Source organism: Scyliorhinus canicula, chromosome 5, assembly GCF_902713615.1.
Source record: "Scyliorhinus canicula chromosome 5, sScyCan1.1, whole genome shotgun sequence".
NCBI classification, from domain to species: domain Eukaryota; kingdom Metazoa; phylum Chordata; class Chondrichthyes; order Carcharhiniformes; family Scyliorhinidae; genus Scyliorhinus; species Scyliorhinus canicula.
Window position 1 is genome coordinate 15,898,843 of NC_052150.1, and position 23,813 is coordinate 15,922,655.

The following is a 23,813-nucleotide window of genomic DNA, read 5'->3' on the forward strand; positions in this document are numbered from 1 at the left end:
CCAGCATTTTTTCCTTGGTTTTAGATTCCAGCATCCGCAGTAAGTTACATTCAACTGCAATATTGCTGGTTTAGCTCACTGGGCTAAATCGCTGGCTTTTAAAGCAGACCAAGCAGGCCAACAGCACGGTTTGATTCCCCTACCAGCCTCCCCGAAGAGAGGCGCCGGAATGTGGTGACTAGGGGCTTTTCACAGTAACTCCATTGAAGCCTACTCGTGACAATAAGCGATTTTCATTTCATTTTTGGAAAGTTCCTGGGGAATCCAATCAACGTGAACTAAAAATGATAACCGCGGATGCCTGAAACAGGGGGGGGGGAAACAAAGTTTTCACTCGGAGGAACTTTGCTCATCTCCCCTCCAGTTCTTGTTTTTTTATTTCAGGTTTCCAGCATTCGCACTGATCGCTTTCGGTTCACCCTCATTGTGGTGCAGGTTGCTGGAGGGTCAGAAATGAAGGAGAAGGAGGGGTCCCTCAAAACTGCCGGCGTATAAAGCAAGAGCAAAAGTCTGATATTCGTTAACAGGCGCTGCCGGAATGAAGAGAAACTTTGCAATGGGCTGCAGCCCTCGACACGCCAGATCAGACATGGCTCCACGACATGCGTCTCTTTTGCTTTGGAGGCCGGCATTTGAACAGAACTCCCCTTTGGAATGATTAAAAGGAACCCCGCCGGTTATCCCTATGCGCTCTTGACGTCCACGCCAGCAGCAGCTTCTCAGGGGCTTACTCACCTCTTTGCAAATAAAAAACCTGACAGCGTCTCTTCCTTAATTAACGCCCACCCCCGCCGAGACCGTCAGTAAATAGGACGACGCTCGCTTGCCAGCGGCGAGAGACAGCAAACGCGCTTTCACAAAACCCACAGGTGCTCGATGAATCGGACCTTAGGCTCTGCAAGGTGGCATCGGGACGGCCTCCGCTTTTGAATCCCCAACGGTCCAGGGTTCTGTGGAACGGCCGTTGCCCGCACAACATTCCATTTCAGGCGCGCGCGTCCGGCCGCCCGGGTCCTGCACAGCAAAGACCGAAGGAAGATGGCGGTGCCCACGAGCAGTCAGGTGTTGTCCTTATACAGGGCGATGTTGAAGGAAAGCAAGAAGTTTTCCAGTTACAATTATAGGTAAAAGAAAAACCGAAACACGTTTCTTCCCCCTCCCCCTCCCCCCGGGATGTTTTTTTATCGGTTACGTAAAAGTGGCCAACAGTACCCCGCCAGCCGGCGTCTCGGGCAAACAACTTGCATTTGTTTGACTCGCCTGTTTTTAAACCCCTGACCGAGAGCTGGAATAATGCCTCCCGCCCAGAGAAGGTGTTAAGAACGGCGATAATCGAGGGGGACTTTAAGAGGGCTGTTGAAAAGGGGAATGGGCCGGCGACCCACAAGATGAGAGATTCGGGGTGGTCCTAGGGCATGGTAAGGATGTGGAGATGCCGCCGTTGGACTGGGTGGGGCGCAATAAGAAGTCTTACAACACCAGGGTAAAGTCCAACAGGTTTATTAGGAATCATGAGCTTTTGGAGTGTAGCTCCTTCATCAGGTTAAGGTGACAAGAGGAGGTGGAAGGGTGATGCAATGCAGGGATTTCAACCTGAAAATGGGAATGAAGACGTTATAAGGACAATAAAAGTCAATAAGAGTCATATAGTGCCTTTCACGACCGCAAGGCACCCAAGACTGCTTTACAGCTAATGAACTATAGTCACTGTTATAACTTGGGACTATGTCTGCCTGTGTGTGGATTTGTCTCCATGTCTTTATGTCATCCGAAGAGAAAAGGGAGGAGGGAAACCTGTAGTTCGGAAGGTGTTTGTATATGTGGAGCTGGTTAAGTTCCAACTGCTGTCCTTTAGCACTTGGGGTAAGGTGAAGTGAGAGAGAAGGCAACTCTTCCAGGTTCTGTTGGTTAGAAGGCTAGAAAGGGCCATCTCTCTTGGCCTTGCTAGAAGAAAAGCCATACAGTTATCTGAAGTCCAGCATAGAGCAGTGGAAACTGGGAACAAGAACAGAATGCTGTTCAGTAAAGTCACAGAGTTAAAGCGGCATTGGTTTGTGAGAGACCAGAAGGATATCTGCAGTAGTTTGGGAAACCTGATTCAAAATAATCGAGTAAATTAGTGGCTGGATCTCAGAGTTTGTGTAGAAACCTGTAAGGCAAATAAATCCTGAGGGTTAGTGTAAAATCCTGGTCTCGATTTGTTGTTAAAAGTGGAACAGAAGCTTTGTTTGATGTGTCATTTGTAAAACCTGGACTGGATATCAGAATGCAAACTGCGAAGGGAAAGCAGTATTATGAGAAAAGATTTTGTAACTTCTTTTGGGAGTAGAGTTTGGAAACTCTTGTATGACAATCATCTGGGTGATTCGGAGGAAACATCCGCAGGCATTCACTTGAGATGCAGACTGGAGTGTATATTTGACCATTGTCATCTTGTGTGCTCAAAAAAGACTTTTTGCATTAATGCGACCATTGTAGTTTACAATGTACTTTGTGATCCATATTAATCTTAATCTGTGTATTTGTTAAACTGAATGAGTAATCATGTTTAATAAATGTTTTTTCTTGTTGTTAAAACTAATTAGCAGTCCTGTGACTCTGTTCCTCCACGTTTTATTTATTTTAAAAATCTTTTTATTCTCATTTTCAACATTTTCATCACTAAACAACCAAAGAAAAAACAAACAAAAGCAAATACAATAACAATCCCCCGCACACAAACCGCACCCTGCTCAATATACAGACCAAAACATCTATCTACATTCAAGATAAAAAAACAACCACAAGTTAACAATCAATCCGTAAACAGTGCAACCAAAGACAACATTACCGCCAACTGCCCCTCCTATCATCAATGGCAACCAATTCTCGGAAGTGCATAATAAACAGCCCCCATGAATTGGGAACCCCTTCCTTCAGCTGAGACTTCACCTTCCCACGAGTCAAAGAAATTCAAGTAGGTTCCCGCCCCCACCCGCCAAGCCGTGTCACAGGATGGCGAAGCTGACCTCCCCCCCCCCCCCCCCCCCCAAACAGGGCCCGCCTCTGGCCAATCGGCGAAGCGAAGGCTAACAACACCTGCTAACAACACCTGCCCCGCACCCACCTACCGCCTGAGTCAGTCCGACCCCCTGCAAAAGGCTTCTCGGGGACCTGGTTCCAAGTTCACGAGCGCTACCCTTGAGGTGACACCTCCCTCCAACAAACCCCTCACATTCCACGTAACTGTCCAAATCGGTGGGGTCTCTCCCCTCCAACCTCCCCTCCTATCCACCGTCATCATAATTCCAGGGCCTGTCCATTGGGCTTGGCCCACCCCATCCCATTGTTACCATCAAACCCCTCTCCTTCCCAGAATCCTCCCATCCACCCCCTTGAAAACGCTTCACCCGATATCGGTCCCCTTCCCCAACTTTTCACGCCACCTAGGCCCATTGACTCCTATTCGACCAGACTCTGATGGCTGCAGCCTCTCTCTCTCTCTCTCTCTCTCTCTCTCTCTCCCCCCCGCACCACAATCTCGTTCACTGGCCAGCTTGGGCTAGCCAGTGTGGAGGCCCCTGCCCAGGCCTCACTCCCCCCCCCACCCCGGCCCGGTCCCAGGAAAACAAAGAAATCCCCTTCAGCACACAACCCCCAGTGTAAACACACAAACCCCAAAGAACCATCATTGCAAAAGAAAATCCTAACTCTTACCTTGTCCAAATAGGTAACTTGAACTCATTTAGCACAAGCATGCAGTGAAAAATAGAGCTGCATATACTCCTCCACCCCCCCCTCAGTGCAAGACTACTCCTCAGTCCCATTTCTCACTTCTGCCCCAGGCGTTCTGCCTTCACAAACGCCTCTGCTTCTTCCACAGACTCAAAAGTCTTTGGAATTGTAGGTCACCCTCAATTTAGTTGGGTACACTATGCCGAACCGCACACTGCTGTTACACAGTATCATCTTCACTCGGCCAAAGGCCGCCCGCCTCCTCGCCAACTCCACAGTAAAGCCCTGGTATATACGTGTACCAACTTCAGCTCACTGCACCTCCCGCTTCTGCTTTGCCCAACTCAGGACCTTCTCCTTCACGCAGTACCTACGGAAACAAATAATCACTGCTCTTGGCAGCTCATTTGTCTTTGTTTTAGGCCTCCAAGCCCTGTGAGCCCGATCCAGTTCGTACCGAGAGGGATCTTTTTCCTCCCCCAACAGTTCTGCCAACATATTGGCAAAATACTCCGTCGGCCTCTAGCCCTCCACCCCTTCGGGCAGGCCCACAATCCTCAGATTTTGCAGCCTAGATCTGTTTTCCAGGTCCTCCACTTTGGCTCTCAGACCCTTGTTGACCACCACCACCTTCTGCAGCTCCTCACCTATCGAGATGAGTTGATTATTGTGTTGCGACAAAGCCTCTTCCACTCCCTTCAGTTTCTCACCCTGCTCCCGCACCTCGGCTGATGTCCTCGTCACCAGGGCAATTGCCTCCTCCACCAGCACCTTCCATGCTGCCATCATTTCCTTCCTCATCACCTCTATGCGCTTTGTGAATTGTTTTTCAAGTTCCACAACCATCACCGTGGTCTTCATTCCTGCTGTGAACAGTGCGGCCTGATCCTGTGACCCAGCCTCCACTATCCTTCCAGTTGCCGAGCCGACTCTTCCACTCAATGGTGAACCTTCACTCGCCCCCTTCTTCACGACAGCTTTCTTTTGGGTTTTGGACATCCGCCTTCCATATGTCTTCTGCACTTATTTAACAAAAAAATTACCATTGGGACTGGGCATTAAATTCTAAAAAATCAAGCCTCGAGCAGGAGCCATCCAACGTGCCACCACCGGAAGTCGTCCTGCACGTTTTATTAGAAAAATAAAATTGTGGCCTTTTGAGCCACGGTTCCATTCTGGGATCGTAGCACCATGTGGGGTTGGGAGCAGAGGTTTTGACTATTCAAGCAGTGCTAAGAGTCAAACCAACTGAGGAAAATACTTGTACAACAGAAAGAATGTTTGGTTATTTGTGTGGAAGGCTGTAAAAAGAATTAGGAGTGAGCATATATATATCACAATTACAGAATGTAGCATTTATGACTTTGATTAGGGCTATTTTAATAGTGTGTCAGGCAGAAACTTGATTGGAAGGTTGCAACATGGCGATGTGGGAAAGGTTGATATAAATTTAGAGGTGATCATATGTTCAAGGACTTTGGAGAGGACAGGGACATTTGAAATTGGGTGAAAATTTGCAAGGATAGGCACTGAGGACAACCTTTTTAAGAGGGGAGTTATAACAACAGCTTAAGGGAGGGGGGATAGTCTCTTCACCTCTATGAGGTAGGAACTGAAGCTGAATGATCAGTTTAGTGGTTGTTGGGGTCAACTGAGAAAAAGTGGTTTTTAGAGAAGTTGAATTTGGAGAGGGCACAAGAGGTGATATGAGAGAAATTAGAGATTGATAACAGGATCAGGACTGTGACAAAAAGGAGCTTGAAGGGTGATTTACTCAATGGACAATTGCACAGAGGATGAGCAGCTGAATTGATGGCGAATTCCACATATCACTGAATTGTTTGGTAATGGAAAAATGAAGCCACATAGTCAGCGGAAGTGGTATCTTTATTATCCGGAATTATACATTCCAAAACTACTCACTAATTCCATAAGATGTTTCGAGCCAGATCTGGCTACGAATGGCTGAACCAGTTGTGCACTGCATTTGTTGATAATTATATCCCTTGATCCTGGAGGAGCTAATCTGGAAATCATGTCAAGATATATTACTGTGATTCAAGGTTTACTAAGGTCAAAAATAGATTGAACAGATCAACAGATGCAGGAATAATGTGCCAAAGAAAGTCAACGGTCAGGGTGTTAAAGGATAAGGGTGCTAGATTTAATCATGTAAACCTATGAAACTGGTTTGTTTACAGTGGTTTTTCTATTTTGCTTGTGCCGCTTGCTCCCAAAACATGTGGCGGACTTCTCCGACCCCCTGCCAGGTCGAAAAATCCCCAGTGGGAGGTGCAGATCTCGCCCCGTGCCAGCTGCGGTATTCTCCGGCCCCCCATTGACAGTGGCCCCCTGCGATTCGATGGGCCGAGTGGCCGTCCATTTTTGGCCAGTCCCGCTGCGTGATCAGTCACCTCACGCACCGGCGGGACTTGGCAGGTGAGCATGCGTGGGCGGTCCTCGGGGAAGGGGGGGGGGAGGGGAGTGGGGGGGGGGGTAGAATCCGACCCCAGGGGGGGCCCCCACGGTGGCCTGGCCCACGATCGGGGCCCACCGATCTGTGGGTGAGCTTGTTTCGTGGGGGCACTTCTTCTTGCCGTGCCGGGCAGAGATTGATTATGTTCCAGAAGTACAAGTTGATAATAGATCCATAGAAGATAGGAGCAGGGGGAGGCCATTCGGCCCTTTGAGCCTGTTCTGCCATTTTACATGATCATGGCTCATCATCCAACTCTAATCCTGCTTTCTCCCCATAACCCTTGATCCCATTCGCCTCAAGTGCCATATCTAGCCAGCTCTTGAATGTATTCAATTTCTTAGCCTCGACTACTTCCTGTCGCAGTGAATTCCACAAGCTCACCACTCTGGGTGGAAAAAAATGTCATCTCATCTCTGTCCTAAATGGTCTACTCCGAATCCTCAGACTGTGACCCCCTGGTTCTGGACACACCCACCATCAAGAACATATTTCCTGCATCCACCCTATCTAATCATGATTGAATTTTATAATCTCTATGAGATCCCCCCTCATTCACCTGAACTCCCGTGAAAACAATCCTAGCCTAGCCAAACTCTCCTCAAACACCAGTCCCGCCATCCCCGGAATGGTAAACCTTTGCTGCACACCTTTGAGAGCAAGAACATCCTTCCTCAGAAAAGGAGACCAAAATTGCACACAATATTCTAGGTGTGGCCTCACCAAAGTCCTGTATAATTGCAACAACACATCCCTGCTCCTGTACTCAAAACCTCTTGCTTTTATACCATTTGCCGCCTTTACCGCCTGCTGCACCTGCATGCTTACCTTCAGCAACTGGTGCACAAGGCCACCCAGGTCCCGCTACACACACTCCTCTCCCAATTTACAGTCATTCAGATAGTCATCTTCCGCCTTGTTTTTGCTTCCAAAGTGAACAACCTCAAATTCATCCAAATTATACTGCATCTGCCTTGATTTTCCCACTTACCCAACCTATCTAGGTCATGCTGAAGGATCTCTGCATCCTCGTCAGAATTCACCCTCTCACACAACTTAGTATCATCTGCAAACTTTGAGATGTTACATTTTGTTCCCTCGTCCAAATCATTAATATATATTGTGAATAGCTAGGGTCCCAGCACTGAACCCTGTGGCACCCCACTAGCTACTGCCTGCCAATTTGAAAAGGACCTGTTAATTCCTACTGTTTCCTTTCTGCCAAAATCATTTTTTATCCAAATCAATACACTTTCCCCAATCCTATGTGCTTTAATCTTGCACGATAATCTCTTCTGCGGGACTTTGTCAAATGCTTTCTGAAAGTCCAAATATACCACATCGACTGGCTTTCCCTTGTCAACTGTACTATTTACATCTTCAAAGAATTCCAATGGGTTTGTCAAGCATGATTTCCCCTTCATAAATCCATGCTGACTCTGTCTGATCCTGTCACTGTTTTCTAAATGCTTCGCTCTAAGGTCATTGATAATGGATTCAAGAATTTTCCCCACTACCGAAGTTAGATTTACTGGTCTATAATTTTCTGTTTTCTCTCCACCTCCTTTTTGAATATTGGAGTGACATTAGCTACCCTCCAATCTGCAGGGACTGCTCCAGGGTCTACAGTATCCTGGAAGATGACCACCAATGCATCCACTATTTCTAGAACCACTTCCTTAAGTACTCTGAGATGTAGATTATCAGGCCCTGGGGATTTATCAGCATTCAATCCCATCAATTTCCCCAGCACAATTTCTTTACTAATATTGGTCTCGCTCAATTTTTCCCTCTCATTGAATCTTGCATTCCCCAACATTTCTGATATCTGATTTGTATCCTCTTTTGTGAAGACAGAATCAAAGTATGTATTCAGTTGCTCAGCCATTTTTTTGTCCCCTATTATACATTCCGTTTCTGTCTGGAGGGAACCTACATTCATCTTCATCAATCTCTTTCTTGTCACATACTTAGAGAAACTCTTAGTGTCATTCTTTATGTTCCTTGCAAGCTTACTTTCGTACTGCATTTTTGCCTTCTTAATCAAACCCTTGGTCGTTTTTTGCTGAATTCTAAACTACTCCCAATCCTTAGACCTATTATTTTTCTTGGCTAATCTGTATGCTTCTTCCTTGAATTGGATGGTATCTCTAATGGAGCAGCTATATGGTTGGAAGCTCATCTCGAAGTAAAATAAAATACTTGAGCTTGTGAACGATCTGGTTCAACCTCTGGTATTTAGGAAGAGAAATGGAATCTAGCGAATGGAGTTTGTGGCATTGTTCAAAGACAAAAACTTCACTCATTTCAGTATTGGAGGAAATTCCTGCCTATTAGAAGAGCAATTTGATGAATCAGGGTCTGGTTAAGGAGGAGATGGTGGGGTAGAGTTGAATATCATCAGGTTACATGTGGAACTCAAAAATTGTTTTCAGATAATGTCGGTAAGGGACAACAAGTGAATGAGAAATAGAAGGGAGTCAACAATAGATCCTTGGGAGACTCCAGAGTACTACTGAAAGAGCATAAAGAGGAACCATTTCAGATAACTTTCTGGCTATGAGTGGATAGATAAGAACAGAATGAGGTGAGGGAGGTCCGACCAAGTTTGACGAAGAAGGAAATACATTGGAGGAGGATGCTTTGCTCAACCATGCCAAAAATACATCTGGTTTAATAAATAGAGAACAAATATTTAGGTTCAAAAGCCCAGGTATTTAAATTACTAAACCCAACCAGAAGTAATGAAGGCAAGGACTTCCAGTGGTGGCTATGAGGGAGTAGGTCGCATACTTGGTGGCTCCCGCTCTGGCCGGGCTTTTGGACATTTTTCCCCGACTTTTTCATGGTTTTGAGTCTTGACTTGGAAAGTGCGGACATTTAAGTACTGCATATACACAGTGGTGCATGGAACGGAGAACCCAAGGGACCCTAAGGGAAGAAACAGAAAGATAAGCAAGGGATGGATAGAAGTGGATGCTGAAGTTAACATGGCCGAGGTTCGGACCCCTGCTGTGAAGGCCCAGCCATTGATGGAGGAGCTGATGCACGTCATTCAAGAGGGCTTCGCCAGACAGAAACGAGATTATCACGACCCAATAAAGGAGTCGATTGATCGGATGGAACGGAGGCTGGATGCCCAGGATCAGACGATCCAGAAATTGGAGAAAGTGCTGGCAGACCAGGAGGAGCACCAAACAGTGGTCGAGCTGGAGGTGGGGATGCTGAAGGATCAGCAAAAGAGACTGTTAGAAAAAGTGGAAGAGCTGGAGAACAGTGCGCGCCGACAGAATCTGAGAATTGTCGGTCTCCCTAAGTGGGCTGATGCGGGCGCTTTTCTGGTAAATATGTTCCAGAAGCTTCTGGGGGAAGGGCTTTACCCCAGCTGCTGGAGGTGTACAGGGCGATGGTGAGGAAGCCACGGCCGGGTGACCCCCCAAGGACGATGGTGGTGCGGTTCCACAGATTTCTGGACAAAGAGTGTGTCCTCCAGTGGGCCAAACCTATCAGGAGCTGCAAGTGCGACAATAGTATACTGTGTGTCTATCAGGACCTGAATGTGAAGGTGGCCAGAAGGAGGGCAGGTTTCAGGCAGATGAAGGAGATCCTGTTTAAGAGGAAAGTGAAATTTGGGCTCCTCTACCCGGCGCGCCTCTGGGTCACCCATGAGGACCAGCATCACTATTTTGAATTGCCCGAAGAGGCGATGGACTTTGTCAAGAAGAAGGGTCTGGCGCAGAACTGAGGACCTTTTCAGACTTAAGCGGCAGCGTCTTTCTCTTTTTTTCTTTTTTGAACAATGTATATATGGTTTGATTGTTGTCCTTTCTTTTTTTGTTTGTCTTTGAAGTTTGGGTGAAGACAGGGAAGTAAAAGATATTCGGTCGTTGTTGGGGTTTTTTGGTGTTTTGATGGGGGTGGTTGGTGGGGGCTTTCTATGTTTTATTTCGTATTATTTTAATTTGCACTGTTGAGGGGTGTGCTGTGGGGTCTTTGTCTGTTTTGGGCTGTCTCCTATGGTTATTAGGAGATTGTTCGGTCTTGGTTTAATGAGGGAAGTGGTTTTGATGGGCGGTGGGGGTGGGGAGTAGGGAACAATAGGTGGGAGACTTCGTGGCGTTGGAGACGAGGGCCAGTTCACAGAAGCACAGAGGGGGGTGTACACTGGTTCAATACAGGGCAGGGGTTGGGCTATAGAGTGATGTTGCTCGGGGGGACCTATTCTGCTGACAAGGGAAGGACTTGGGTCTGGGGATGGAGAGGAGGTTGGAAGTGGGGGCTGCCTGGAGGCGGGCAGTTGGCGGCGCGACGCATGGGAGGGGGGCGGGCCCAGAAAGGGGTATAGCTGATCGGTGGGGGGGAGGGGGTTGCGTGATGCCCCCCCAACCAGGCTGATCACCTGGAATGTTAGAGAGCTGAATAGGCCCGTCAAGAGAGCCCGTGTGTTCATGCATCTGAGGGCTCGGAAGGTGGATGTGGTGATTCTTCAAGAGACGCACCTGAAAGTGGCGGATCAGGTTCGGCTGAGGAAGGGTTGGGTCAGTCAGGTCTTCCATTCGGGGATGGATACTAAGACAAGTGGGATGGCGATTTTAATTAATAAGTGGGTACAATTCCAGGCGGGCGGAATTGTTTCGGACGGGGGGTGGGGGGGGCGTTATGTCATGGTGAGCGGTAAGCTGGAGGGGAGGAAGGTGGTATTGGTCAACGTCTATGTGCCAAACTGGGACGATGTTGATTTCATTAGGAGGGTACTGGGGAAGATATCGGATTTGGACTCGCACAAGCTAATGATGGGAGGGGATTTTAATACGGTTATTGACCCCGGCCTGGACTGGTCGTGCTCGAGAACGGGGAAAGTGCCAGCGATGGCAAAGGAGTTGACAGGGTTCATGGAGCAGATGGGGGGGGATCGTCCCATGGAGGTTTGGACAGCTGACGACTAAGGAGTTTTCTTTCTACTCACATGTACACAGAGTGTATTCCCGGACCGACTTTTTCATTTTGAATCGGGATCTGCTGGCGGGGTTGGTGGATACGGGGTGCTCGGCCATCACTATCTCAGACCATGCCCCACATTGGGTGGAACTGCAGGTCAGTGAGGAGAGCTTTCAGCACCCGCGGTGGCGATTGGACGTGGGCTTGTTGGCGGATGAGGCAGTGTGTGAGAGAGTAAGAAAGTGTGTGCTGGACTACCTGCAGGTCAGTGACACAGGGGAAGTCTCAGCAGCAGTGGTCTGGGAGGTGCTGAAGGCAGTGGTGAGAGGGGAGTTGATTTCAATCCGAGCACATAGAGACAGGACGGATAGGACAGAGACGGACCGACTGATCAAGGAGATCCTACGGGTAGATAGTAGGTATGCGGTGACCCCAGGGGTGGAACTGTCAAAGGAGCGTCGGAGATTGCAGGCAGAGTTTGGGGTACGGGCAAGGCAGTGGAGCAGCTTAGAAAGACGAGGGGGGACGTTGTATGAATATGGGGAGAAGGCCAGCAGAATGCTGGCTCAGCAGTTGAGGAAAAGGGAGGCGGCCAGGGCAATCGATAAGGTGGTCGACGGGGATGGGAACCAGCTAGGGGATTTGGCTGGGCTAAATAGGGCGTTCAGGGATTTTTATAGTGAACTTTACCGCTCGGAGCCCCCTCGGGGCCCAAGGGGATGAAACGCTTTTTGGACGGGCTGACTTTCCCAAGGGTGGGCAGGGAGCAAGGGTGAACTTGTTAAGGGTGAGTTGGGGGCTCCGATTAGGGCCGAAGAAACTTCTGAGGGCTTGAAGGCAATGCAGTCGGGCAAAGCTCCGGGGCCAAATGGGATCCTGGTAGAATTTTACAAGAAATTTTTGTGGACCGGAGAATCACCGGGGGGGGGGGGGGGGGGGGGGGGGGGCTGCGAGCGGCCGCCGACTGGCGCGGCTCGATTCCTGCCCCCGTCAATTCTCCGGCGCTGGAGAATTTACCAGCCAGCGGGGACGGGATTCACACCGCCCCGCGGCAATTGTCCGACCCGGCGGGGGTCAGAGAATCCCGCCCCATATCTTTATAGTCTGAAATAACAGCTTGAAGTAAACAGCCATGTTTATATTAAATAGACCTTGGAAAGAACATAAGATAAAATACATAGTACGTATGTTTTTGCCTTTGTCTAAAAACAACTCGAGTACACATTTTGTTATCTTTCGGAGGGCAATGTGTTATCATAATAAGGCCGAGACCAAAATATTAAGCAGTATTTCATTTATGAGCTACTTATTTTCGTTCAAAAGCAGTGTTTAACTATATAGTCAAGCATTTCCCAGCATGCTTCTAAATTGGCAACTCATTAATTTTCCTTCCACAATACTTCAGGGAGAATACTTTGCAGACCTGGAAGAGCGTGAGGAAAGGTACCACTTACCATAGGGGAATGGGTTCAGGTATCTGCAGATTAGGGACTTTATTAGGAAGGAGATCCGTCCTTTTCGGCGCTGCCATCTCCGGTCCTTTAGAACATAAAACATAAAGTACAGAAGGAGGCCATTCAGCCCATCTGCACTGACCCACTAAAGCCCTCACTTCCACCCTATCCCTGTAACCCAATAACCCCTCCTAACCTTTTTTTGTCACTAACGGCAATCTATCACGGCCAATCCACCTAACCCTCACGTCTTTGGACTGTGGGAGGAAACAGGACCACCTGGAGGAAACACCCAGACACGGGGAGAACGTACAGACTCCGCACAGACAGTGACTCAGCGGGGAATCGAACCTGGGACCCTGGCGCTGTGAAGCCACGGTGCTAGCCACTTGTGCTACCATCCTGCAGGATATGCTTCTGTCCGAGGATGAAATTGGGGAGCGTAAGGTTGTGCATGGGGAGCTGATGAAAAAGGAGTGTGCTCCCGTGGACGAGATCAGGCGCAATTGGGAGCAGGTGTTGGAGAGGGAGGGGCGGCGTAACGTCGGAGCGTGGACGGAGGCTCTGCAGAGGGTGAATGCGTCCTTGTCGTGTGCTAGTTAAGTCGTATCCAATTTAAGGTTGTCCACATGACGGTGTCCAGGATGAGTCATTTATTTTCAGGGGTGGAGAATAGGTGTGGGCAGTGTGCGGGTGGGTTGGCGAACCATGTACATTATGTTTTGGGCATGTCCGAGGTTGAGGGAGTTTGGAAGGGATTTTTGGACCTAATACCAAAGATTTTGGGGCTAGAGGTAGCTCCGAGTCCGGAGATAGCGATATTTGGAGTATCGAAGGATATGGGAGTTACAGGTGGGGAGAGAGGCTGACTTCTTGGCCTTTGCCTGCCTGTTAGCCTGGAGGTGGATTTTGCTGTGTTGGCGGGACCTGGAGCCGCCAAAGGCGGGGATATGTGTGAGCGATTGAGGGATATGGGGGTCGGCGTTAAGTTGGAAAAGAGAGGAGGGTACCGGGGTGGCAGCGAGATGAGTGGGGACGGGGTGGGGGGGGGTGTTGTTACATGTTGCCGTCGTTGACTTTTGTATTTTTATGATTATGTATATATTTAAAATGCCTTCAATAAAATGTTTTTCAACGTGTAGTGACAAAGCAATATCCTGTGAAAGCTAATGGAGGATCTGGGAATACGGGTGGGGAGGCTGACATCTTGGCCTTTGCCTCCTTGATAGCCCACATTAATTAGCCATCAAACTTGTCACAGCCTGGCATTTATTAAACATCCTTTTGATTACATGATAATTGGTAATGACCAACCTCTCTCACTCAAAGTGAATAATTGTAAGTGTGGAGTCTCAAATTTATAAGGTTGTCAATTGTTGTAGAACATTTTAAAATGTCAAAACATTTGACTTTTCCTTTTTTGTCTTTTTTAACCTCTCTCAATCCTATTTTTCCCCCTTCTCTTTATTTTTTTTTCACCTGTTTTAGTATTGAATTTATCTGCTCACATTCACCATTTCTCTCAGTCCTTCCTCTGTTTCTGTTTAATCTTTAAATCACATTGGTACAAATTTCAAGGTCCTAAATGTGCTTTAAACCTCAGTGTGTCAGCAACCTTTGTGTGTAAAAATGTTAAAATCTAAATATGCATGAGCAAGTCTAAATAAATAGCAAGGCATGCCATGAGATGTCTCGATGTCTCGCTCCAGCAAAACCTGCTCCTGTATCTCAATGTCTTTAATAGTTTAAGTGGGGAAATGCAATTGTGGAAGATGCAAATGAGGTGCTTAACATTGCAATTGAATGAACAGTGCATAAGGGTGTTTGGGGCAAAGAGCAAAGTAGTACAACAGAATGATTTCGGGATGGAATGCCAGAGTTTAGTCTTAGTGGGTGGGGCAAGATTTTGAAAGAATTGCCAGATGAGGGAGGTAGATCTAGTGCAGGACAAGATATGAGCACTGGAGTTACAACAAGGGCATTGAAGAAGTCCAGCCTAGAACTTGTTAAATTATGAGATTGAGGTGGTCAGTGTTGCAGAAGTAAAAGTAAGTCGCATTGTTATTTATCAGTATTTGCAATTTGAAGCTAAGCCCTAGGTCAAACACAGGTTTACACATCAGTTCAACCTGCATGAGCAGCTGTAGAACCTAATGACAAGGTCATGACGATGGGAACCAAATAAGTTGGTGTCGATCTTTTCTCTTTCCAGTGTTCAATTTACAGATAGAAGCGGTCATGAAGATGTGAATCTGTGTGTCATTCACATACTAAAGAAAACTGATTCCATGCCCATGAATGATATCACTGCGGGAGAATTTGTAAATGAGAAAAAGGAAGAAGTCAAGGATTGATTTATTTTTTGCATCAATGGTCATAAAATGGGGAAAGACATGGTGAAGGACAAGGACCTGTGGAAAACAGGGATTTAGGTGTCCATGTACATAAATCACTAAAATATAGTGCACAAGTACAAAACGTAATACTGGAATATTGGCCCACTTGAGTGCTCTGTAACATTTGTTGTGGTTGATTTTTTAAATCCTTGAATGGGATGTGGATGTTGCTGGCAAAGCCAGCATTTGTTGTGCATCTCTTGTTGCCTTTTGAACTGAATGGCTTGCTCGGCTATTGTAGAGGGCCACATTGCAATGCATCTGGAGTCACTTGTAGGCCAGACCAGGTGGACATGGCAGATTTCCTTCCCTGAAAGACACCAGTAAACCAGATGAGGTTTTACAACAATTGATCATAGCTGTCATGGTCACTGGTCACCATTACTAAGATTAGCTTTAGATTTCAGATTGTCCTCCAACATCTCTTATCCATCGCAGTGGGATGCCTCTTCCTCAGTTTTTACATTTTCTTTAATAATTCATTTGAATTTCCAAAGTGTCATACACGTTTTAATTTGTGATGATGAAGTTTTCAATGTAACCACAATGTAATTGGTGGTGGCCTGGATTGTTGAATGTTCTTCCCAATACTATACTAGCCTTTGCACTGCAGTGTATTTTGTCTGTTCTGTTCATTCAATTTTTTTATCACATAAAATCTATTGTACTGATTGTGCTGCAGCCACCGTTTTGCATCAGTGCACTTCTCTACCCACTCAAGGTGCAAGAGGAAAGATTAATTCCCCTTGACTTTATGTTGATCCTAGAATACAGCATTCATAAAGCAGTTTTGAACTTATAATTATGGCAGTTGGCCTCTATGGCAGAAACACAAGTTATGATTTATAAGCACTGCTTGGTATTTGGCTGTTTTACTGCAATTGCAGCTTTATGATAGGTACTGAAGCAGGATTATACTCCATAATGTCTTGATACTGCTGTTACTTTCTCATCCCATGCTGGGGAATTAAATACCGCTTTGCTTTGAATGGTGTCATGGGATCTTTTGGGAAGGCAAAAGGGGAATCAGTTTTACATCAAATCCAAAACATGGCACCTCCAACAGTGTACCATTCTCTTATTATTGCTTACACTTATGTGCTTAAGTGGTGGGACTTGAATGCATAATCTTCTGACTGAGGTGTTTTCCTCATCTTCAACTCTGCCTTAAAAACATTGAAAGATTTTCCACAATAATTAGCGGGTAGAGAAAAGAGCCACAAGACTTAAGTTTAAAACAGCTGTACAAATGTTTTGTAGATTTTCTGTTATTCTGGTGTTGTGAAACCTACCCTGTAACTTGAATAGGGTGGAGTGGGCTTGATAATTCCAATGCTTTTCTGGTTGCCCCCTGCGTCCTCTCTAAATTTCAGCTCATCCAAAAGTCTGCTGTCTGTTTCCTGTCCCACATCAAGTCCCAATCATGCATCACCTCCGTGCTCCCTCGGCTTCATTGCTCCGAGTCCAGCAGTGCTTCAAATTTTAACTTCTCATCCTCCATGTTTAAATTCATTCATGACATTGCTGCACTCTAACCTTCAACCTATAATACTGTGAGAACTCTGCAGTTGAACAGCTCTATCACCTTGTGTGTCACCTCCCTACCCCACCCCCTTTGCCCCACCATTGACTGCTGTGCCTTCAGCTTTTGGGCCCCACACTTTGGAATTGCATCCCTAAACGACCCTGCTCCTGTCCCTATTCTCCTTTAAGATTTGCCTAAAATCCACCTAATTGTTTTGCCCTGGATGGTGTTAGATTTCTTGTGTTGTTGGTGCTGCTCTCATTCAAGCAAGTGGAGAGCATTCCATCAGACTCCTGATTTGTGCTTTTTACATGGTAGAGAGGCTTTGGGAGTCAGGAGGTGAGTCACTGGAGTAGAATTTCCTCTGGCCTGTGCTTGTAGCCACAGTATTTATATGGATGGTCCAGTTCAGTTTCTTGTCCATGGTAACACCCAGGATGTTGATTGAGGGGAATTCAGCAATGGTAATGCTGTTAAATATCAAGGGATGGTGGTTGGATTCTGTCTTGTCGGAGATGGTAATTGCCCGGCACTTTTGTGGCACACATGTTGCTTGCCACTTATAAGCTCAAGCCTGAACACTGTCGAGGTCCAGGGGCAGCACAGTGGTTAGCACTACTGTCTCTCAATGCCAGGGACCCAGGTTTGATTCTGCCCTTGGGTGACTGTATATGTGGAGTTTGAACATTCTCCCTGTGTCTGCATGGGTTTCCTCTAAGTGCTCTAATTTCCTCCCACATTCCAAAGATGTGTAGCTTAGGTGGATTCGTCATGCTAATTTGCCCCTGAGTGTGCCAAGATGAGCAGGTTAGGAAGAGTTACAGGGAAAGGGTGGGGCAATGGGACTAGATAGGGTGCTCTTTCAGAGGGTCGATGCAGACTCAATGGGCCAAATGGCCTCCTTCTGCATTGTAACGATTCTATGCTGCATATGGACATGGACTGCTTCAGTATCTGAGGAGCTGTGAATGGTGTGGAACACTGTAAATCATCAGAACATTCTCTACTTCTGACTTTATGATAGAGAAAAGGTCATTGAGCATCTAAACATAGTTGGGCCTCGGATATTACTCTGAGGAACTCCTGCAATAATGTCCAATGACTATAAACATCTTTTTTTGTGCCAGGTATGTCTCCAACCAATGGGGAGCCCTTGATTCCCATTGACTCCAATTTTGTAGGGCTCTATGATGTCACACATGGTCAAATGCTGTCTGATATCAAGGGCAGTCACTTTCACGTCGCCTCTAGAGTTCAGCTCTTTTGTCCATGTTTGGACCAAAGCTACATGACACAGGTATCAGATTCTGAATCTTTCACAGAGACTTTCCTTGGTTCTAAATTTCTATTGTTAAGCCTTTAGGCAGCCTAACCCCAAAGAGGTCTCACCTCCATGCCCTTAAAACAGTAACATGTCTGGACTTAAGCTCTCTTTGTTGGACAGCAGTACCTGAAGACCACAATGAGTGACCAGATGAACAGCACAAGCAAGAAAATGTCAATGAGCATTTCTACCAATTTAACTACAATGTGCAGACACACTGCACCCAAATGGAGGTTCAATAACAGCAGCCTCACTCTCTGAAACCTGGTGGTGGAGACAGCAAGCACTAGATGTATGAAACAAAAACAAACTGCTAGAAACACAGCAATTTAGACATTGTAAAGGGCACTGTGAAGGGATAATGAGTTAATATTTAAAGTACAGCAATAACTTTTATGTGCATAGCACCTTTAACATTGTAATGAACTCCAATTGGCTTTATTGGTTGGCCAATTGGAGTATGAGCTCCCTCAATGATAGCTCATTGAGGGTGCCCATATAATCACCTGTGTAGGCTTTGTGAGGCAGTCTTAAGTTGACTGGACTGCTAGCAACTCTGTTTGTAGCTGCTCCTGTAATATCGTTATTGTGAATAAATATTGGTGTGGTGACGGAACTCCTGCCTCCCGTGGATTACTACAGTGGCGACGAGGTAAACTACGAATTTTGTGGAGACCAGCTGCCGCACTCGGAGGGTAAGCCTTGCCATTTTAAAAATGCCGTTTTTTGGGAGGTTAGAGGCATTCAACCTGGCTATTGAGGACTGGTCCCAGTATGTGGAGAGAATGTGTTACTTTTTCCGGGCAAATGATATACTGACGGATGAAAGGAGACGGCTTATCCTGCTGTTGGCGTGCAGACCCTTCGCTTTCGCCATTATACGTAGTCTGACTTATCCCGATGCGCCGGACACGAAAACTTTCCAAGAAGTAACGGAATTGGTGAAAGAGCACTACGACCCAAAACCATCCCTCATTTTGCATAGGTACAGATTCTACACAGCGAAGCGGGAAGACAGGGAGTCAGTCACGAATTTCTTGACCCGCCTGAGAAGGCTGGCGGAAAAATGTGAGTTCAGCCCGACGCTAAATGAAATGCTTCGGGACCGGTTAGTGTGTGATATAAACGACCTCGCAATACAGAAACGCCTGTTGGCGGAAACGGAGGTATTGGTGTCGGACAACGGAACGGCATTCACAAGTGGGGAATTTGGAAAATTCCTGAAGGAAAACGGAGTCCGTCACATCAAAACGGCCCCTTACCATCCAGCGACCAACAGCCTGGCAGAGAGAGCGGTCCAGACACTTAAACCGGGACTCGAGAAGCAGCCGGCAGCGTCAATAGACACAAAGCTCTCCCGCTGGCTGTTTGATTACAGAACCACACCTGGAGGCAGGCGAAGCAGGCCAACCTCAAGCTGGGATAGCCCAGACGGAAAGGATACCCACACCCCAGCCCCGAGCAATTTCTCCAGACCCCGTCATCCAGTCATCAGAGTCGGAGATGGACACACTCGACGAGGCCGCTGCGACACCTCTCCCTGAGGAGGAGGAAGAACAACTTCCAAGGAGGTTGTCAAGGAAAAGACGGGCACCTATAAGGTACACCCCGCCCACTTCGGAGAACGACCTGGCAGACGACACAGAGGTGACAGACCCAGACATGAGGAGCAGGAAGAAGCTCAGAGGAATGCCAGCTGGCAGGAATTCCTCAGACCTTGGGGGGGGGGGGGGGGGGGGGGGGGGGGGTGTAATGAACTCCAATTGGCTTTATTGGTTGGCCAATTGGAGTATGAGCTCCCTCAATGATAGCTCATTGAGGGGGCCCACATAATCACCTGTGTAGGCTTTGTGAGGCAGTCTTAAGTTGACTGGACTGCTAGCAACTCTGTTTGTAGCTGCTCCTGTAATATCGTTATTGTAAATAAATATTGGTGTGGTGAAGGAACTCCTGCCTCCCGTGGATTACTACAAACATGAAACATTCAAAGGTGCTTCACAACAGCAAGATAAAACATGTGACAACGAGCCACGTAAGGAAAGATTAGGTCAGCTGACCAAACGTTTTATCAAAGTGGTAGATTTTAAGAAATGTTTTAGAGGATAATGGTGGGGTAGAGAGGAGGAGATTGTAGGGAAGGAATTCCAGTGATGGCGAAGGATTAAACTTGGATGCGCAAGGCACAGGTAATGAAGACATGAATGAGGGATAAGCAAATAGTTTAGTTGGTCGAAGTCGGATTATGTTATGGAGGTGGAAATAGGAGGCCTTAGTTTTGTCTAAATATGTGGTCGGAGACTCCTCTCTGTCAAATATGACAAGATTACGAACAGACTTTTTTAGTCTCAAACTGCTATCGGGGAGGGGGAAGGAGTCCGTAGCTAGGGAATAAAGTTTGGAGAGGGAACCAAACTTGATGGTTTCAGTCTTCCCAATATTTGGTTGGAGGAAAATTTGCTCATCAAGTACAATCTGGCTAAGCAATCTGATAATTTAGCGACAATGGAGAAGTCAAGAGAGGTGGTTAGGCAGAGCAATCTGATCTATGTGACAACTGACACTATGGTTTTGGATGTTGTCGATTGACTGCGTCTATATGAGAAGTAGAATTTGTCTAATTATAGATTCTTTGGGGCTGCCACTGAGATAACAGTGCAGGTGTGGGAAGAGAAGCAATTACAAGTATCATAGAATTTACAGTGCAGAAGGAGGCCATTCGGCCCATCGAGTCTGCACCGGCTCTTGGAAAGAGCACCCTACCCAAGGTCAACACCTCCACCCTATCCCCACAACCCAGTAACCCCACCCAACACTAAGGGCAATTTTGGACACTAAGGGCAATTTATCATGGCCAATCCACCTGACCTGCACATCTTTGGACTGTGGGAGGAAACTGGAGAACCCGGAGGAAAAAGATACCCTGACTGCAATTAGCTAAGGATGGAACCAGACAAGAGCAGTCGCTTCCCCCACCCCACAAGCTGGACCGTGATAGAGAGGCATTGGAGAAGGGGGAGGAGGATGTCAAACATCACAGACAGGTGAAAAAGGATGAGGAGAGATAATTTACCATTATCACAATTATATGGTGTGTCATTTATGACTTTGATAAGATATAATCCATCTTAAAACTTGAGAGTTTCCAGAATTTTCTGTTGAGTTACAGTAACAATATTTTATCTTTTGTTTTATTGGACATCTAAACATGTGGACTTGTAACCACCTTTATCAGCTATATAATCCCTGCATTCAGCCTGGTGGAATACATAGAGCAGTTTGTTTTATACAGCCACTTGGATATTAAGTATCCAATTCAAATGTCACATCCCAAGCTTGCTCATCTCTATTAATCCAGGCCCTCGAGGATTTTAATGCATGGCACCATCTCTTTATCCTGACGGTGAAGAACTGCCTCGAAAGACAAGACACAGTAATATATTTTAAACTTTATTTTACTGGGTAGGTATACAGTCTTATACGGGAGCAGCATCCCCCCCCCCCCCCCCCCCCCTAAAATAAAAGAGCTGCACATGCGACCTGTAATTACATTGCTCCATGTTAGATATAAAATTAAGGGCAGAAATTTAAACACAGCAGAAAAGAGTCATTTTTCTCGTGTTTTATTGTGATTTAATTAAATCTGCACTATATTTTATGTTCCTTTCCATGCATTTTTATGGCTTTAATCAGAGTCACACAATGCATTTAAAAGCTTCCACTTTGCATGCTCTTGGGCATAATTGTTTACCCCTGATTTTCACTTTTTTTTGTTGAACTTTACATGCTAATGAGATTGGCAGAAAATATAAGGGGAAATTGATAATGGGAAAATTGATAATTTTGTGTGTAAGTTCTTGCATCATGGTCTTCATTTCCCTTCACCCCTGATGATCAGTGGGTTATTTGTTACAAAAATTTAGAGTACCCAATTATTTTTTTCCCAACTAAGGAGCAATTTAGCATTCCTAACCTGCACATCTTTGGGTTGTTGAGATGAAACCCACGCAGACACAGGGAGAATGTGCAAACTACACACGGACAGTGACACCGGGCCGGGATTCAAACCCGGGTCCTCGGCGCCATAGGCAGCAGTGCTAACCACTGTACCACGTACCGCCCGATCAGTGGGTTGTTAACATTGTTGCTTGCCCATTTAGGGGACAAATTGCTGCTAATTCGTGCACACCTTTTTAATTGAACAATGAGATAAAAGTGTTTGATTTACTGCATGTATTCCTGATTAAATTAATTTATTCTCTTGGACGTGTCTAAATTTTAAAACCAAAAAGCTACAATGTTGTCTTTGATAACAGCAGTAGACATTTTTTAGTTTTTTAACACTTACAAAAGGAGATAGAAGTTACAGGAAGCAAGCATTAAATTTATCAGTCATTTACAAACAAAATATATTGTAATAGGTTATATCTTAATTACTAGCTAGACAGCTGTGATGTGTGACCATCAGATGTAAGATTAAAAGGCCCCAGATTGTATGCAGCGAAATCCAACAGGCTGTTTACTGCCTTACCCCTATTATCATGTAAGATGAGTGCAGCTTGATTTTCAGCACATTCTCCTGCACTCTGCTGTGTCGTTCAGTAAATTGAATAAATAATCTGGGCAACCTTTAACTTTAAGATAATTTTGTTTTTTAAATGTAGAGTACCCAATCATTTATTTTTCCAATTAAGGGGCAATTTAGTGTGGCCAATCCACCTAACCTGCATATCTTTTGGGTTGTGGGGGTGAAATCCACGCAGACATGGGGAGAAAGTGCAAATTCCACTCGGGCAGTGACTGAGGGCCGGATTTTGAACCAGGGTCCTCAGCGCCGTAGTCCCAGTGCTAACCACTGCGCCACCGTGCTGCCCAACCTGAAGATAATTATGAGAATTTACAAATTTATTATTTTGTATCCTGTATCACACCTTTTACCCCTGCGCCCCTCCCAGCATTTCACCAAAAAGAAAAATAACTGGGTTGGCTTTTGAATAAATAGCTTAAACTGAGTATATATCTAAAAAGTCGTTACATGGTACCATTTATATTTTCCTATGAATGAAATGAAATGAAAATTGCTTATTGTCACGAGTAGGCTTCAATGAAGTTACTGTGAAAAGCCCCTAGTCGCCACATTCCGGCGCCTGTCCGGGGAGGCTGGTACGGGTATATGCTTAACCTGGAAAAATGCTCATTTCTGAACTACCTTTGGCATTATCTGTGTTGCGCAAATCTACAATATTTTCCAAAGATGTGGCTGACTGATTATGCAGGCCATAAGTTATCAACAACATCCTTTGTGACTATCAGTGGTACTCTGTGTCACCATGTCCTCTTCAATATTTTCATAATATTTAAAACAATTGCAAAAGCAAAAAAACTCTGGATGTTGTATATCTGAAATAAAAGCAGAAAATACTGGAAGTCGCAGTTGGCCTGATGCTGACTGTGTAGAGAGAAATAGAGTTAACCTCAATGACTTCATCAGGAACAAAGTTGACCACTTTTATTCCAGTACACCTCCTTTTGCTCTATCGCCACGGCCTGTTTTGGGGTGTGGGAGGCTGCAGGGAGGAGACAGAGTCCTGTTCCCCATGGACGGCCAGCCGTTGGCAACATCTCTTGTAGACTAGGGACAAACTAGGATTTTCTCCCTATGTTGACAAACTGGTTCAGTTTTGTTTTTTTGGTTCTGTAGAAAAATTCTGCACCCTAGTCCTGACTCGATCTCCTTCCGAGCTACTTATTCAGACTGAACTTGACTGTGTGCAAGCTCCTGTTTGAGCCTGAGAACGCATTTCTTTGACTTCGCCAAAGACCATTTATTTCTGTTTCCACAGCTGTTCACCTTTTTTGAAGCATCTTGAGATATATAGGCTACATATACACCTGTTGCAAATTTTGTTGTGATTGAGGAATATACTTTTACTCTTATAAAATTAAGTCTTTCCGATTCTAATGTAATTGCTCTATCCAATATCATTTT

General features: G+C 46.0%; 1 protein-coding gene across 1 annotated transcript in view; it reads left to right on the forward strand.

Annotated features, from left to right (window-relative positions):
- Positions 1 to 741: 741 nt before the first annotated feature.
- LOC119965794 (LYR motif-containing protein 4) overlaps positions 742 to 23,813 on the forward strand; it is a 255,891-nt gene continuing 232,819 nt past the window's right edge. The window contains exon 1 of the mRNA XM_038796636.1: positions 742 to 1,124. Coding sequence (XP_038652564.1) covers positions 1,039 to 1,124 — 86 coding nt within the window. The 5' untranslated portion in view covers positions 742 to 1,038. The remainder of the gene's footprint in view (positions 1,125 to 23,813) is intronic.